This window comes from Danio rerio, chromosome 12 (genome assembly GCF_049306965.1).
Source record: "Danio rerio strain Tuebingen ecotype United States chromosome 12, GRCz12tu, whole genome shotgun sequence".
NCBI lineage: Eukaryota > Metazoa > Chordata > Actinopteri > Cypriniformes > Danionidae > Danio > Danio rerio.
Genome location: NC_133187.1, coordinates 40,793,328 through 40,812,118, shown reverse-complemented (window position 1 = coordinate 40,812,118; position 18,791 = coordinate 40,793,328). Strand labels below are relative to the sequence as shown.

Genomic DNA, 18,791 nt, shown 5'->3' with positions numbered 1-18,791 from the left:
TTATTATAAAATGTTGCTTATACTTTTGGAAACTGTAATAGCAGCTTTTGAGGATTTTTTTTTGTTAAAAACAATATTTTAAAAAATCAAATTATTCTTATTGCTGCTTTGATATTAATTATTTTTTACATTTACGACTGTGCAATAAATCAGTAAAAAGAATAAGCAATTATTTAAGCCTACTTTAAGGTCAATAAATATTTCTGACATGCATCAAATCCTATAAATACACCATTTACTGTATATAATCAATTTTAGTAAAAATTGTAGTTATTGATGCGACTCAACTGGACTGTCAGTTCATTCAAATTTTTTCAATCAGTATGAGGTTTTAATGAGACTATAATCAGACATTACACTTTTAAAGTCAGACCTGCAGAGCTGGTCATTTTTCATGGTCTTCCCTCCATATCTGATCTCCAGCCATCTCAGTGAGACGAGCAGAAGTATACACTGGATGTATGGCTAGGAAAAAACCCATAAAAAAATCAAATAGTGGAAGATACAATTACACTAAACCTGAGACGAAAAAAAAAAAAGAAAAAAGATTACTAATTACTATTTAACTTACAGCCACAACAGAAATGAAGAGGTTCTTCCAAAGAAAATCATCATCATGAGGAGACTGAACAAAGGTAGCCTTGAATAATATAAAAAAAAGAGAGATAATATGTATCAAACAAGCCAATTTTACTTTTGCTTACTGATTGGATTTTATGAATGGATGAAGTCATGTGAAAAGTATACAGTTTTACCACAGTAATGCAGTTAAGGCAGCCCATTAGAGGGTAGAGTGGACTGAAGAAACACAGTGCATTGTGGAGGAGACGAGCCATAGATGCACTTTCGTTCACAAGAGCCAGCTGGACTATGGATGCAGAAACCACACACACCTATAGATAGAAAACAAAACAAAACAAAAAACAATTTTAATACAATTGAAGTTTGATTTAGAAGAAAAAAAAAACATCTCATTTCTCACATAATGAAATATTATAAATAATAAAGTAAATATATTTATAGATAGATAAATAGATAGATAGATGAAGTCAGAATTATTAGACACCATTTTAAGGTCTAAAGTCTACAGAACAAACCATTGTTATACAATGACTTGCCTAATTACCCTGATTAACCTAGTTAAGCCTTTCCATGTCACTTTAAGCAGTATAAAAGTGTCTTGAAAAATATCTAGTTTTTAGACAGTATTATTTACTGTCATCATGGCAAAGATAAATAAATCAGTTATTAAACATGAGTTATTAAAACTATTATGTTTAGAAATGTGCTGAAAAAATCTCTCAGTTAAACATAAATTGGGGGAAAAATATACAGGGGGGTATTAATTCAGGGGGCTGATAATTCTGACTTTAACTGTATAATCACAAAAATTCTGTGAGGTTTATTTAGAATAATAGTGACTAAATAAAAAAAACATAATTTAATGGTCATCCATAATATACAGCCACAATATACTAAATTGTTATTTTTAATCTTCAAATTAGGATAAACCACTAGGTTTCACCCATTTGACAGCATGTGCTTTTTAATCATTTATGATATAAATCAAATTTACCTCGATCACCTATTCACTTACATATTATAGCAAGTAGATTCCAAAATATATAACAATTTTCAGCCATGTTTCTACAAAAATGTTTACAAAATGTCATTTGAAACACTAAAGTACACACTTTAATGTGAACTGCAAAAAAATGAGTTTTTGTCTAGGTTCTAGTCCAAATATTAAAAAAATGTTTAAATCAAGAAAAAGATTCATAGACAAACAAAAAACATTGTTTTCAGAAATAATACATCAAATTTAATTGAGTTTTCCTTGAGGTAAGGAAAATAATCTTCTTTTCGCTTTGATATAAGAATATTTTGTTTTCCTGATTGGCACATAGTTTTGCACATTTTACGGAAAACACACCTAATTTTGACTTATTATTTCTGAAAACAAGCCAAATTTTTTTTAGCTTGGACATTCTCACAGAAAAAAAAGTAAGAACATTACTTTTTGCAATCAATATAAAAAAAACTTGTACATTTAATTTGATGTGCACACCAAAATGTAACATCTCATCTTTGACCCAATGACTTTTCCATGACTTGAGAAAGACTGAACACAATTGTTCTATATTAATATTATCTGAAGGTCATAGGAAAGCTGTGTGAAGACTCACCATCATTGAGACAACAGAGAAGAAGTCTCTATTGCTCTGGACTCTGACAAACATGAAGGACACGCAGTATGTGAAGAGAACCATGGCTGGAGAAAAGCCAATCAGACAAAGAGCCTGAAAAAGAAGAAACGAGTCAGACTGTAACCTTCTATGCTATGCTATCTTCTTGAAGTGAAAAATAACTTGTACAATATAAATGTCTTGGTTGTACTGTGACATGTCTGTGAGATTTTCTTACCACAGACAAGATGTTATGAGAGGTTAGCAGGTTTGTAGAATGGAAGGCAAAGAGGGTGCTGGTCATGCAGGTTAAGATCAGATAATAGAACGGGACATCGATAGCTGCCTGACCGCACCAGTACGCAGAAGGAACAAGACCAGAGATCCTCAACGTTGAGCGACACTTCAGCTAAAATTAAGAGAAGAAAGAGGGGTTCAACAAGTTAAAAAATAAATCAATTTAAAAACATGCATATAAAATAAGAAACATCTTTTAAAGTAGTTATGTATTATATAAAATGTACATTTCTAAAGGCATTCAAGTATACATAAAGATAAACAACGAAATCATAAGTCTAATTATTATTATTATAATTATTATTATTCTCATCATTTTTTTCTCTCCTCTCTTCTATTACTGAATTAATAATGACTAAGTTGACTTTATTGTGTTGGATGCATTATTATCTGTATGGTTTCCATATTTAAGTCATGTGACCATTGAATTTTCAAATGAACTTCAGATGTACCTGAAGATTGTCACCCTGGCAAGTTTTGCTGAAACACTGTGCAATAGTACTGTTTTTAAAATAATAGCCAATGTTCTTTAATTTTTTTGCTTACTCTGAGTGCCTTGGACTCATGATTTCCTTGTTTTTTCTTTATAAATCCCTTATCCCAAAGAGCACTGAGTTAATAATCACCCCTAAAGGAATTTTTGTTTAATTTTGGATTTAAGCATTCAAGTATTGCTTAGCTATGTTACCACACAACTTATTTGGCCACCAACTGAAAATATAGATCAAACAAATATCTTATAGAAAACTTTAGTCTTTAGGATCACACAATATTTTAGAAAAAGTTCCACTACACTGATCTAAGGCTTTAAAGATTTCTTCTAATTATTAAAATTTTTGACAAAATAATACTAATTATTAATATTAGTAGTAGTGCTGCATAGCCTAATATTTTTGAGGATTGTTTTTTTTTATATATATAGGACAATTCATATAATTTATAGAAAAAAATGAAAGTGTAAAAAAAGTTGTTTTGCTTAATTTTAATTTTGTCCAATTTATATTTCATATAAATAATAGAATTAATTTATAATACAAAGAAAGATTATTAACTCTAACTCTTTAGAGTTTATAGTAAAAAGTACTGTAGATCTGTATATGCATAACTAAGAATGTGTTTTATTAGTTAAATTTAAATGGTCAATTGAAATAAATTACAACCCAAACGACATACTTCTCTGTCTCTTGTGTGGTCCATTGCGAAGTAAGCTGGCATCCCAGCAGCCAGCATCCCAAGAATCACAGCTTCAATGTAAACCAGTGCATAAGATGTTTTATCTGGAATTTGCTAAAAACACAAACAAAATGTTTCTAGAAACAGAAAACCGCAAAATTAATGTGTTGACTTTGATGTTTTAGAGCACTGCACTTACATAATCAAAGGGTTTGGACCATGTTCTAATGTGTCCAGTGCCATTATAACCTCTCAGGAGAGCATTACTGAGCACATTCACAGCCATGGGCAAAGAGTGCACAGTGGTGCTGTTAAACGCTAAAATGTAGGTAAAATCCTGTAAGTCACACAAAGAGAACAAAGAAAGGATTAGAGATGGGACAACAAACATTTTAAAATGCCAAAGAAAAAATATATAATAAAAAATATTAGTAAATAAATAAATAAATATGAAATAAATATGAACAAAATAAATGAGATAAATAAAAAAATTAATTAAGATATGTTACTTATCTGTAAATAAATCTTACTACTCTCATATATATTAAAATAAAATAAATAATATAATAAAATAAAATAAATAAATAAACAAATAAACAATCCAATTATTAGCAGTTATTTTAAGAGTGTTTACACTTGTAGTTTAGCTCTCTTAGTTTTATTTGCTACAAAAAAAAAACAACAAAAGAAAATAACATTAAGAACTGGTTTCTCCAGTTCAACCTTACAAATGTAGTTTAAATGCAAAAGATTCAATACCCGGCCCTTAACAAAAAAACACCTAACCTACTAAAGATCCAAAATGATGCTATGTATTTGACTTAAATCCCTTTTTACCACTTTTATTTGCCAGATGAGAACTTATGAAGAGTTTAATACTGTATACAAATTACAGTATTTCCCCCATCACACACATAAATAAAAAGAAAACAACACGTGATGAATGTCTGATCCCTTTTCGGAACTATAATGGGCAACATCACAATGATTAGGAGAAAACAACAACAACAACAACAACAACAACACATATGCTTGATTATTCTGTACTTTCTATGATTGTAAAAAAAGAGAAATAAAGTAAAAAAAAGAGTAGTAATGCAAAATGTAAATAAAGAGAATACAACACAAAAAGACGCATGTTTGATGCCTTTACTGAACTGTAATGGGCCACATCAAGACGATTAGGAGAAAAAAAATACAACACCAACACATATGCTTGAGTATTTAATGATGGCATCTTATGATATTTGCTCTAACCACACCAGCGTGTTTGAAAACTTTATCAGCAGTGTCTGTTTCAGCATATTTGATGTGTACCAAGGTTTAGATGGCAGTGTTCACAATTATTCAAATTAGCCTCACTAATTAAACATTCTGCAATCAGCAAAACTTTAAAAAGATTAATTCCAAAATCCCAGCGAGCGCATGCAGTTCTCTCACTCACCTTACTGGGTCCAGTCACGTTGATGGCGGCGCTGACCGGTGCTGCAGACATGTAGTCCAGTTTTTTCATCATTTCCACTTTAATATCCTGAGACTGCAGATTGTGGATGAACCCTGATAGGTCAGAATCTGTCCAACACACATAGTTTGTGTTTAAAAAGTCTGCATGAAATTGATTTGACCAATGGCATCAAATATCCAGCTCATTATAATAGGCATGAACAGTGTCACTGACCGGTGGAGTTTTGCACGAGCAGGCTGGTGGTGTATTTGTGAGGAGCCTCATTGCGGCGCAGCAGGTATATTGGTGAAAACAGTCTTTCAGGAGAATGGATCTGAATGTTTCCTGTGGCCACGGAGAGAATCAGCATCGCAGACAAAAAAACTACGAACAGCGTCAAACTGGGTGGAAAAAAAAGACAGAAGTGTGACTTACAGAGCAGCTATGTGAAGTTTAATTTTATATTCATTGTTTTTATAGTTCTGTTTAACAGAGAGATTTTGTCAACATTTCTAAACATAATAACTCATGTCTAATAGCTGATTTATTTTATCTTTGGTTTGTAGCCAATTGATTGCTTAAGGAGGCCAATAATATTGACAAATAAAACTTGTTTTAGTCTAGCCAAAATAAAACAAATACGACTTTCTAAAGAAGAAAGAATATTATCAGAAATACTGGGAAAAATTTCTTGCTCTTAAATATCACTTGAGAAATATTTTAAAGCGAATAAATATTTGACGAGAGGGCTAATAATGTTGCCATTAACTGCACAACATGAGTCTTACATATAGTAAAGCCACTTTTCCACTGCACACGACATTTGGACACGACTGTCGGAATACGCCCCCTTGTGGCAGTTGCACAGAATTTTCAGTTCTGACATGCAATATGGGAGTGAAGCTTTTCGCGCAGTGTCCGAAATAAAAGAGTACCATTACAAGAGCAATTATTCTCTGTGCGTTCACCATGGTTGAATGAATGAATGAATATATACTAGAAACTAATAGACCGCTAAAAATATTGGAGGGAATGTGGAGACAACATAAAAATATATATTTTAATTACTTTTTTTACTTACGTTTATGGATAGAAATGTTTTTTTTTTTAATGGAATACATCACTGGAATACATCACATGGAATGTATGTGATGGAATACATCACATCCGGTTGGCCGGTCGCAGGAGTTATATTTCAAAATATTTTAACGGATCCACAGCTCAATTTGACTCCAATTCCCCATACAGAGATGATCGGGACTCCAAGCAGGCCCCGTACTACTCTCTATTGGAAACGAATGACTTCCGGTCTGTCGCTTGTCGTTTGTCGTGTGCAGTGGAAAGGAGGCTTAAGACCCTTTTCATCTGATTCTGTGCAGTTGTATGGCTTTGAGAGCAGCCTGGGTTATAAAATAAAAAATGTCAGCGACGTGTAAAACTAAATTAAAATGCTCCCCAAGACTACACAACAAAAACAGATATTTCATGAAACAGTAATAATACTATTGCATTATATTTAAAAAAAAATTTATTAGTTAAATGTTTCTTAGCCATAAAGAAATAACCACAATCAGAATTACCCCGCTTCATTACAAATTCAGTTAAATGTTTTAAACAGAGGTGTTTAATAGCATTATCTTTATTTTTGTTATGATTAATACACAGTCCTTGCAGCTGAAAGGGCATCCCCTGTGATAGGTTGGTGGCTTATTCTGCTGTAGTGACCCCTTATTAATAAAGGCACTAAATTGGAAAGAAAATGAATAAAAGAATGGTGCATTTAAACTACCCCTGTCAATTTAAAACTTTAACACAACATGTATTGCATGCTTTAATAAAACAGTGTGCCGTGAACACACATGTACTATGAAATCAAAACTTTTGCTCTTAGATGCAAGGCTAAAAAAGTACTACCTCAAAATTTAAAGTATTCATAAAATATTGAGTGAGAAGTGCCAAAATAATCAATATTCTAATGCATGTATACCATATAAACTTTAACATTTCATTTGGCCACAGGACAAATGAAGTTTGTCTGGATTTCAATTATACTAACTACAATCACACTAGTACATAGAATGTACCTGAGCCATTTCAAAAACAGCTAGTACTTTGCTCACTTGTATATAATAGGTTTTCTCTCTCTCTGGAGGTTGAGCATGTGCAGCCAGGCCACTGTGCTAAACTGCTGCCTCCAGAGGGCATGACCAGTTACTGTGTCCTGTCTGCTGTCTGAAAACGTCAGCAGCCTCTGGTCTGTGTCATCCATAGAGGACGCATCTCCCTCTTCTTCCACTTTTTCCTGGTTAAAGACACTGTAGTCTGGCAGTGAAGAAACACACACAGATAGAGAGGAGCCATTATATATCTTGAGTATCACCATGGCTGGTTAAAATTTATGGCATAGAGATGCTATGAACCAGTTTGGTTATACATTAGTGTGCTTTCATGTAAACATGGTGTTTTAAAATTAAATGCATCTATTGAGTTTCAGAAAAGATCTCCATGCAAACAACATGACAGAAAAAAATTTGGAAGATAAAGTAGCTATAGAAATAGCAGTACAAAACAGTTGCCTATGTATTTTTTAAATAAAACAAATTACAATTCAAATTATAAGTAACTACATTAGTACAAAACTGTATATACAGCAATTAAATAAATTAACTAATCTGTTATACATACGTCTAGAATTAAACAGTTTAGTCACATTAAAGTTGACGTGTTGTTCAGATAAAATAAATATTTATTCAGATAAAAACCTCAATTCATTAAATCAAGCATCACATTTATTATGAACAACATGTCTAATTTGTACACTGTATAGACATTTAAACATTAAATTAAATGAAAGGCAAACAAATAATTGCTTAATCAGATCAATACAATTGTTTTTAATGATAATTAAGGAATCGTTTGTTACATTATGAATTTCTTTATGGATAAAAGTTTTTGCACTTTACTCGCGTTTCAGTATCCATTTAGAACATTATTTAGCAGTGTGGTTGGTTGGTGCAACTGCTATAGACTGTATAACTGACCATTGAAACTAAGCAGAAAACCTATATTTATGCGTTTGTTCGACTGCGATGTCAGAAAGAAAGAAAAAAAAGAAAGCAAGAAAAAGAACAAGAAAGAAAGAATGAAAGAAAGAGAAAGAGTAAGAAAGAATGAAATAAAGAGAAAGAGTAAGAAAGAAAGAAAGAAAGAAAGAGAAAGAGTAAGAAAGGAAGAAAGAGTAAGAAAGAATGAAAGAAAGAGAAAGAGTAGGAAAGGAAGAAAGAGAAAGAGTAAGAAAGAAAGAAAGAAAGAAAGAGTAAGAAAGAAAGAAAGAAAGAAAGAAAGAAAGAAAGAAAGAAAGAAAGAAAGAAAGAAAGAGAAAGAGTAAGAAAGAAAGAAAGAGTAAGAAAGAAAGAAAGAGTAAGAAAGAAAGAAAGAGTAAGAAAGAGTAAGAAAGAGTAAGAAAGAAAGAAAGAAAGAAAGAGTAAGAAAGAAAGAGTAAGAAAGAAAGAAAAAGTAAGAAAGAAAGAAAGAGTAAGAAAAAAGAAAGAGAAAGAGTAAGAAAGAAAGAAAGAAAGAAAGAAAGAAAGAGTAAGAAAGAGTAAGAAAGAAAGAAAGAGAAAGAGTAAGAAAGAAAGAAAGAGTAAGAAAGAGTAAGAAAGAAAGAAAGAAAGAGTAAGAAAGAAAGAGTAAGAAAGAAAGAAAGAAAGAAAGAGTAAGAAAGAAAGAAAGAGTAAGAAAAAAGAAAGAGAAAGAGTAAGAAAGAAAGAAAGAAAGAAAGAAAGAAAGAGTAAGAAAGAAAGAAAGAGTAAGAAAAAAGAAAGAGAAAGAGTAAGAAAGAAAGAAAGAAAGAAAGAACTTTCTGCTATCTCAGCTTCTATTAAATATCTATTAAAAGTTTGTGTTTTGGTCCATCTAATAAAAAGGCAAGAGTTTAAACAAAAAAATAAATAAAAAATGATAAAAAAATAAAAAACTGTACCTCTAGAGTAATAATGATCCCACACATAAATCTAGCAAAATGTGTGTGTGTTTTAAATGAAACTGCACTAGTGTACATGTAGCCTTAGGCAGGTGGCAATCTTACCAGCCTGATCCACCTCTGCTTCCGCCTCCAGACGCAAGAATACATCCTCTAATGTTGTCATGGAGACACCGTAGTTAATGATACCCAGGTCTGGTCGACAGTCCAGCTCCGCAAACAGCCCTAGAGAGAAACACGGTTGACAGGAGAGATTTTGGTAACCGTAGAAATGATGAGTACATGTTTAGTGGACAAGAAAACTAAACATCATAAATTTACAACAAAAAAACACTCTAGCCCTTATATCATTCCAAAATGGTGTTCATTCATTCCTTTCATTTTTTAAACTCTTTCCCATTAAAACTCTTCCCCTTTGAAACTATTCCCTTCAAAATTATTTTTTTTAACTCTTCCTACTAACTCTTCCCTCTAAAACTTTTCCTTTTTAAACCTTTCCCTCCAAAACTCTTCCTTTTTAATCTCTTTCCTCCAAAACTCTTCTTTTTTAAACTCTTCCCTCCAAAACATCTTCCTTTTTAAACTCTACCCTCCAAAACTCTTCCATTATAAACTTTTGCCTCCAAAACTCTTCTTTTGTAAACGTTTCCCTGCAAAACTCTTCCTTTTTAAACTTTTCCTCCACAACTTTTTCTTTTTAAACTCTTTCCTTCAAAACTTTTACCTCCACACTTATTTTGTAACTCTTCCCTCTAAACTCTTGCCTCCAAAATGCTTTCCTCCAAAACTTTTACCTCCAAAATTTTTTCTTTATAAACTCTTCCCTCTTTAAACTCTTCCCTCCAAAACACTTATTTTTTTATCTCTTCTTTTTTGAACTCTTTCCACCAAACTCTTCCCGCCAAAACTCTTGCCTCTAAACTCTCCCTTAATGGAATAGGTTCACCCAAAACTGAAAATTTATGTACTATAATTTACTCCCCCTCCACTTGTTCCAAACTCTGACTTTCTTTCCTGGAATCCTTGACTTCCATAGTATTTGTTTTTCCTACTATGGATGTCAACGGTTACAGATTTTCTGTAAAATATCTTTCTGTTCAACAGAAACTCAAACAGGTTTAAACAAGTGAAGGGTGACTAAATAGTGATTAATTTTTGGGTGAACTATCCCTTTAACATACCTTGTTCTAGAACAAACCAAGCAAGTCACACGGGTTGGGAAAGTCAAGAAGTTGAGTAAAGTCCACAACACAGACTTCATATTTAAGACCACAATGTAAATCTAAATGAATAAATAAAAGAGCCTTGATAAAATGCCACCACAGCCCTGGTAAAAGCATGACAATCTGTTGCTCCGCAGGGCATATGGCAGCATGGCGCAGAGCAGATGGTGGCATGAGGGCAAACAGAAGCGAGACCTGGAAAGGTGTCCATGCTCTCGAAAGGCAGAGTGAATGTAAGCTCAGCCTCTTGCTGCCTTGACAACTGAGCTTTGGGAACATGCTGCTTGACCAGCGACGTGATGCCCTCCACCTCACAGCCTTCAGTCACTGACATTCTGGAAGAGGTAAAGAAAGAACGCTGCTTAGTGTTTGCACACATGCAGTATTTAAATTAAAACAAACAATAAATAATGATAATACATATGTTTAAATATCAAACAAGCCCAGTGTTGTTTTAATCAGTGACTATTATATGTTAATAAAAAAATAATAATAATCTGTATTTAATATTGAGCATCTTGCTCAAATAAAATAAATAAATAAATATTTTAATAATTTTCCTATATAAAGTCTGACTATTCTGTAGTTACATTATGTTTTAAGACCAACAAAAAATGAAAAGGTATTTTCTAGGCTTATTTGGCAAGGAACTACACTCTCATCCTGGTGTAATAATCAAGGAACTTTGATCTAGTACCATGGATGCAGCAGGCTCAATGAATAAACATAAATGTAAAGTTTTAATCATCAAGAAAATTGTAAGTATAATTGACTAATTACAATTAAAAATAGAACCACAGTCCAGGGTCTGGTGAGAGCACTTTTAGCTTAGCTTAGCATAGATCATTGAATCAGATTAGACCATTAGCATTTTGCTTGGGGAAAATAAAAAACAGTTTAAAAAGCTTGACTTTTCTGTAGTTAGATCATGTATTAAGATGGACAGAAAATGAAAAGTTAGATTCTAGTTGGATATGACTAGGAGCTACACTCTAATTCTAGTGTAATAATCAAGAAACTTTGCAGCAGTACCATGGCTGCAGCAGGTACAATGAATAAACATACATTTGAACAGTTTTAATCATCAAGAAATCTGTAATTATAATTGACTAATTTTAATTAAAGACATAACCACAGTCCAGAGTCTGGTAGGAGCACTTTTAGCTTAGCATAGCATAGATCATTGAATCGGATTAGATCACATATTAAGACGGACAAAAAATTAAGTTATAATCTAGGTTGATATGGCTAAGAGCTACACTCTAATTCTGGTGTAATAATCAAGGAACTGTAAATAAACAGCTTTAATAATCAAGAAAACTGTAACTATAATTGACTAATTATAATTAAAAACAGAGCCACGGTCCAGAATCTGGTAGGCGCACTTTTAGCTTAGCTTAGCATAGACCATTTAATTGGGTTAGACCATTAGCATCTCACTCAAAACACACACAAAAACATCTTTAAATGCTTGACTGTTCTGTAGTTAGATCATATACTAAGACCAACAAAAATAAAAAGGTATATTCTAGGTTAATAAGGCTAGGAACTATACTTTTATTCTGTTGTAATAATCAAGGAACTTTGTTGCAGTACCAAGGATTAATCTTTGAATCATATGGTTTCAGTGTAGTTATAGGTATGTAGAACGACACAAAAGTAAAAGTTATGTTCTAGGTTGATATGGCTAGGAACTACAGTCTCATTTGGCATAATAATCTAGGAACTGTGCTGCAGTACCATGGTCACAGCCGGCACAATGAATAAGCATATGTGTAACATATTTCATCATCAAGAAAACTGTAATATAATACAATTAAATAAAGATAATGAATTTAAAAGACAGAGCCATAATTTGTTTAGATAACCCCCTATTTAATAAAAATAAAGGAATGGTTCATCCAAAAATTTTAATTGTCATCAATTACTCACACTTCATACAAACATTTTTAATTTTCTTTCTTCTTTTAAACACAAAAAAGATACTTCGAAAGATGTTGGAAGCCTGTAACCATTGACTTCCATAGTATTGTTTCTACTATAGAAGTCAATGGTTACCGGTTTTCAACTTTCTTCAAAATATCTTCTTATGTGTTCAACAGAAGTAAGAAATAATGTTTGGAGCCACTTGAGTTTCAATATTGGGTGAACTATCCCTTTAGGACATAAGAGTTTTTCCAGCCTGCTGCCCTAAACACATGCCAAACCATGACTTTATAATACAACACAATAGTATTTTACATTAGAACAAATACCAAACTAACCTAAGATGATACCCAACTCCACACTTGGTCTTCAGGTACAAAGAAGAGCCAACACACTTGAGCTGTCCTTGCGAGATGACAGCTTTACGATCTGTGTTACAGAAAACACAGAGAGGTGCATGAGAAAAGAGACTGAGAAAATGACTGATGGAAGAGAAAAATGAGAGAAGCACCTGCAAGTATATCAGCCTCATCCATATAGTGAGTGCTGAGAACTGTAACTCTGCCTGCTCTACGGCTCTTCAGTAAAGACCAAACCTGGTGCCGAGACACTGGGTCCATACCAGCTGTAGGCTCATCCAAAAGGAGGATCTGATTCATAAACGAAAAAAAAAAATTTGAAGTAGATGGATAAATAAGATAACGGATCAACAAGTCAGAGTTATAAGCTGTCAGACGTTTACCTTGGGATCTCCAAGAATGGCTATGCCCACAGAGAGCTTCCTCTTCTGGCCTCCACTGAGGTTTTTTGCCAGAGCATCCATAATCTTTTCCAAATCCAGATCCTTTAGAACTTTCCTTACCTTAAAAAGAGAGATATTTTAAAGCAGAAAACACACACAAAAAAAAGATGCCTGGAAAATCATTTATTGAATTATTGAATAATAAATGTATAATAATGTTTGAAATGAAATTTTATATAATAAAATATTAAATAAATAAAGATTTCATAACCATTAAAAAACGCATTGGAATGATTTCTGGAATAGAGTAAAAATGAAAAAAAAAATTACTAAAATAATATTACTAATAAATTAAATATATAACAAGGTTTTAATAAAATAAAAAAATATTGAATAAAACATTAATAAAATAAAATAAAAAATTCCTGAGTATCAAAAAACGAATTGGAATGATTTCTGGAATATAGTGTAAAAATAAAAGAAAAATTACTGTAATATTTTACATTTTGTCATGAATAATATATATGTCATTTTAAACATATGCTGTTCTTCTGAACATTATATTAAAAAAATGAAAGAAATAAAAAATAAATAAAATAAAATAATAATAATAATGTTATAATAATAAATAATTAAATTATACATAATTTATTTATATTATTACTTATTTATTTATTTATATTATTTACTTATTTAATATTTTATTAAATAGTTTTTAGTGTTAGTTTTATTAAATTTTGGTAATTTATTAAAATTAATTAAAAAAATACTATTTAATAAAATATAAAAATATTTAAAAAATAAAACAAACAAACAAACAAACAAACAAACAAACATTTCAAACCAACGCATTGGAATGATTTCTGGAATGTCATGTAAAAATCAAAAAATATTACTGAAAGATTTCTGAAAGTCAAATTAAATAATAAATAAATAAATGATTTTTAAAATAAACACTATTTTAAATAAATGATCAAAAAACATTTCCTGAGCATCAAAACAACACACTGGAATGATTTTTGGATTATAATTTAAAAATGAAGGAAAATGTTACAGAAAATCCTGCTTTACCCTTTCAAATATTATTGTTTTTATGGCTCTTTTTTTATAAATGCAGACTTACCAACCCCAAACTTTTGAATAGTAATGTACCTGTACAAATCAGTAAAAACAAAAAAAAAACTTCTTGAACCAAGACTGCCGAGAATAGCGTTTGGTCACTTTATAATGAATGAATCAGATTATGCAGGGTGGATTTATTGTCAAATCAGCTGCATGTAGATGTAGTGATGTTCGCTTCTGCATTTCCCAATGAGTGAACATGCGGTCAGCTGATGTGCTCTCTAGATCCACTAGGAGTTCCTACCTCACCGTCAATATCAGAGGGCAGGATCCCTTTGATGGCGGCAAAGATCCTCAGGTGTTCCTCTACGGTGAGCACATCAAAGATTATGTTGAACTGGGGGCAAATACCAACCAGCTGCTTCATCTCAGCCCCCTCTGCGATCTCTGCCACTGGAGAGCCATAGATGGTGGCTGTGCCTATGGGTAAACATAAGACAGATGGAAGTGTGAAAGGAGTCGTTTCAAGCAAAGTACAGAAACTCAGATAAAATTACAGTTTAAGAGTACAAAAAAAAACTAGCATCCATGCATCACAAATCTGACCTTCCGTAGGAGGGCAAATACCACACAGGATGTTCATCAGGGTAGATTTTCCTGCTCCACTGTGACCCAGCAGGGCTGTGATTTGACCCTCATAGATGTCAAAGGTCAACCCTTTTGATCCCAAGCAGAAATAAGACCAAATAAATCAATGCATTATAGTAAAACTGGATTTTGAAGACCATTCAAATGCATTATGAGATTCTTTAGTTGTGCAAAAGTAAAAAATGGTTGCAAATGCCTTTGCATTTAAAATAATATTTCACCCAAAAAAATCTACATTCAATGTAGATTTACATATCCTTTACCTTTTTTTAATTAATAATAAAGAAAAACAAATTTTATGAAAGTCAATGGTTAGAGGTTTTTAGTAATCTTCATAATATCTCCAACAAAAAATAGGAATTTCTAAAGGCTTGAAACCACTAGAGGCAGAGTTTGTTTGTATTGTTAGATGTTGCTGTATTTGCCTAAACCGTTCTTGGGTGGCTCGCTAATGTATTAGATTTCTCTATACAGTGGTTCTCAAACTTTTTTCACCAAGTACCACCTCAGAAACAAATTGTCTCTCCAAGTACACCATAATGACTGGTATTGAAATACATAGTAGGCCTAATTAAGCGGCTACAGCTTACTACAAAACTACAGATTAATTCTTATTATTATGAATATTTATTATTGTCAGCCACCTTAAACATAATAAATAGTTTGAACAAATACACACTTGCAGGTTAAAACAAAAAGATAAATAAAACAACAACAACGTTTAACCTAAAATGTGATTTTAAAAGTTAATTAAAAATGGCACTGTTCTTAAAAAGTTAAAAGGAAACTGCTGTACTTAAATGTTTATTTTTTTATCATAAAGTTGCCTATTCATCAAAACCTGCAAATGTTTCTTGGACCTCATAATTATCGGGTATACCGCATGTCTTAATATTCACATACAACTATGTTTGATAAATTTTGAAATTTATGTTGCATGTATTTATGTATATCTTTAAAAATCAAAGGGCCCTATTATACACCCAGCGCAATGTGTCGCGACGCAAAGCGGATTTTTCCATCCTTATATTAGCAAAAGTGGATTCTGACACGCCCTGAAAGCGTTTGCGCCCTGCGCTTTGCTTTTTGCACTTTGCGCATGGACCGTCAAAATAGAGCCCCAAACGTTAACTTGTATTTTAAATATATGATTTGGATTTACATATTCAAATTAGAAATTAGATCTGCTTACTGCTCTTAGAGTAGGCTGTGAGTGTCAGAGAAGCAAGTAATTGAACTATACCTGTCAACATCGGGATATAAAAATACAAGATACGCCCCCAACAACCGTTATAAGAATGCGGAGGAAAATAACCCTTAAATAATAGAATACATAACAAACATTAGAAAAATTCAATAAAATCAAAAGTTTAGACCATTAAAATCAATTTCCTGATCACATTGTTGTTTTCGAATGAGTCAAAGGGTAAAAAGTGTGTGTTTTTTTTTTACTTGAATTATTGATCGATTCCTCCACGTACCACTAGTAGGAAGCCTGCGTACCACTTGTGGTACATGTACCACAGTTTGAGAACCACTGCTCTAATAAATAAAATAAGCAAGCTGACTAAAGTTCTCATGGGGAGAAAACTTTATTGAAGACAATGAATAGTGCAGTTCCTCAGCTGTGATGTTAACTCATCGGTCTTCAATTAACTTAACCCAAAGTACTATCTGTGAGACAGTACTTTATACTAGCATCAAACAAACCATTCTGTGTTCACGAGACTCAGCAGGACCCTCTAATCAGATGTTTCAGCTGTCGTTTGGCTTATACCCATTAAGAACTCAAAAGGGTCACACTCGTGATAAAAGGGTCATTTAGTTCAGTTTGTGGGGGTTGAAGCACAGGTTACCCCAACATACAGACAATTGATCACATAAGAGTTCATTCAATGTAAATTCAATTGAACTAAAATGCACATAGTCTTTCAGCTTGTTTATTAATTTGTTGCGCCATCAGCAACTTATGGCAAGATCAATATATAAAACATTACATGATAAAAACAACATACATACATAGAAATAAATAAAATTCACAAAAAATGTATATTAAAAGTTAAATAAAAATATATCAAAAGTATATTATAAAAGTTGTATATTAAAAGTTTTTTTTTTTTTTCATTTCAATATTTGATAACTTAAAGTTCTTCCTGGTGATACCTTTTCTAAAATAATCCAAAATACTTTGACTATAAAAATCTTAAGGTCTAATTGTACGTAAACTGACATTTTAATAAAATATGTTTTCATCATGAGAGCCACTTGAAAGTAATTACAAGTTTGTGGTGAATCATTATTCAATAAATACATAATAATAAATACATAATAAATACTAGGAGTCAACCTAGTGTACTTGAGGGAGAGTAAAATTTTAATTTTTTGGGTGAACTATCTATTTAATAAACATTTAATCAGCAATACACAGGAATCATTTTAGACATCAATACTGCTCAAGAGCTGCATAATGCTTGGTCATGAAGATAGATTAAAGGTGGGTAGTCTCACCTCTTAAAGCCTCCACTTTGGTATCCTTCTCCCGATAAATTTTTCGGATATTGCAAATCCTAACAGGAATAAAAATATAAACACAGAAAGCTTGTGATGGATATTAAATGGTCATTCTGGCTGCATGCCAGCTCTCTTCGAAGCCCAAATCTACCCAGGGCTTTGAAGGATTTTAACACATCAAATCTAAAAAAACACTGGTCCCTTTCCCAAACTGCTCCCTAAATCACTGCACAACATCAAATATACAAAATACATTTGGTCAAATGTGAACAGTGATTTAAAAGAAGACACCAACTAAAACGCCATTGAGTTTACATATACTTCATATACTGAAAAAAGAAATATCTTAACTAAGCCTGCACACATTTGGAAATTTCAAAAACGACATTTCATTTTTCTCCGATTTATATTGTGATATTGGATACGATTTCAGCAGATGACTTTATTAGCTCTATTTGGAATTGAGTGATTCCAAAGTGATTGTAATAATCTTGTAGAGGAGTGAATCAAGCAAATTGGTGGCATAAATAAATAACAATGAAATAAGACTTTATGGTTTTCCAAAGAGTCTAACAGTGATTTTTACATACATAACATTGACATTTACATCACATAAATGCGTTACACTGAAAGAATGATGAGGGAACATTATTATTTACCCCATATTTTACTGTTTCATTTTCACTGAAGTTTTTTGAAACATCAGTGTAAGCATATAAACTGAAAGCAAATTGCCTTCTATCAACATGAAATTACCTTTGTAAAAATTAGAAATCTCACCATTGAGCCATTTAATAATAAAGCAAAAACCTAGAACAAATATAAAACATCATTTGAATAGGATTGAACTTAGTGGTACTTAGTGGCCACTGTAGTTAGATAACGATAAAGATGCTTTGATTACAAAGAGAAATCAAAACTAACAAAAATAATAATATAAAATAATAATTCATTCAATTTTCATCTGTGGTGGCCACAGCTAAATGAATCGTAATAAATAAAAATAATAATAATAATAAACAAAATACAAATAAACATAACTAAAGAAAGTGTCAGGGTTATGAATTGTCAAAAAAATAAATAAATAAATAAATAAATATCTATCTATCTATCTATCTATCTATCTATCTATCTATCTATCTATCTATCTATCTATCTATCTATCTATCTATCTATCTATCTATCTATCTATCTATCTATCTATCTATCTATCTATCTATCTATCTATATATATATATATATATATATATATATATATATATATATATATATATATATATATAAAAAATTTTTTTTTACTTTTTTGAACCTCAAAAAATTCATTTAAAATGATAGAAAATGGCTAAAAAACATTATTTCGTGGCCACTGGTCAGTTTGAGAATGGAGTCTGTACCTGATAACCTCTTTGCCTCTGAACTCAGGAGAAACAGCCTCCACCGATTCGTCGATTGCAGGCGTCCCGTTTACTTCGCCCTCATACACAGAGCTCACCTCGACATATCGCTTCCTCCGCTTGGACCAATAGGATGGTTTTAGAAAATACAACACTGAGCGTTTTGTGCCAAACTCGCCTGAAGGAAGAAATGCCCATTAAAG

General features: G+C 32.0%; 1 protein-coding gene across 1 annotated transcript in view; it reads right to left on the bottom strand.

Annotated features, from left to right (window-relative positions):
* abca5 (ATP-binding cassette, sub-family A (ABC1), member 5) overlaps window positions 1-18,791 on the bottom strand; it is a 53,127-nt gene that overhangs the window by 13,368 nt on the left and 20,968 nt on the right. Inside the window, exons 10-28 of the mRNA NM_001099246.3 lie at window positions 18,589-18,766; window positions 17,192-17,250; window positions 14,642-14,752; window positions 14,340-14,515; window positions 12,974-13,093; window positions 12,743-12,881; window positions 12,570-12,660; window positions 10,501-10,640; window positions 9,188-9,307; window positions 7,221-7,422; window positions 5,335-5,501; window positions 5,101-5,228; window positions 3,856-3,993; window positions 3,657-3,770; window positions 2,425-2,595; window positions 2,187-2,300; window positions 756-893; window positions 572-640; window positions 374-465 (exon numbers count right to left, since the gene is read on the bottom strand). Of these exons, the coding sequence (NP_001092716.2) occupies window positions 374-465; window positions 572-640; window positions 756-893; window positions 2,187-2,300; window positions 2,425-2,595; window positions 3,657-3,770; window positions 3,856-3,993; window positions 5,101-5,228; window positions 5,335-5,501; window positions 7,221-7,422; window positions 9,188-9,307; window positions 10,501-10,640; window positions 12,570-12,660; window positions 12,743-12,881; window positions 12,974-13,093; window positions 14,340-14,515; window positions 14,642-14,752; window positions 17,192-17,250; window positions 18,589-18,766 (2,467 nt within the window). The remainder of the gene's footprint in view (window positions 1-373; window positions 466-571; window positions 641-755; window positions 894-2,186; window positions 2,301-2,424; window positions 2,596-3,656; window positions 3,771-3,855; window positions 3,994-5,100; window positions 5,229-5,334; window positions 5,502-7,220; window positions 7,423-9,187; window positions 9,308-10,500; window positions 10,641-12,569; window positions 12,661-12,742; window positions 12,882-12,973; window positions 13,094-14,339; window positions 14,516-14,641; window positions 14,753-17,191; window positions 17,251-18,588; window positions 18,767-18,791) is intronic.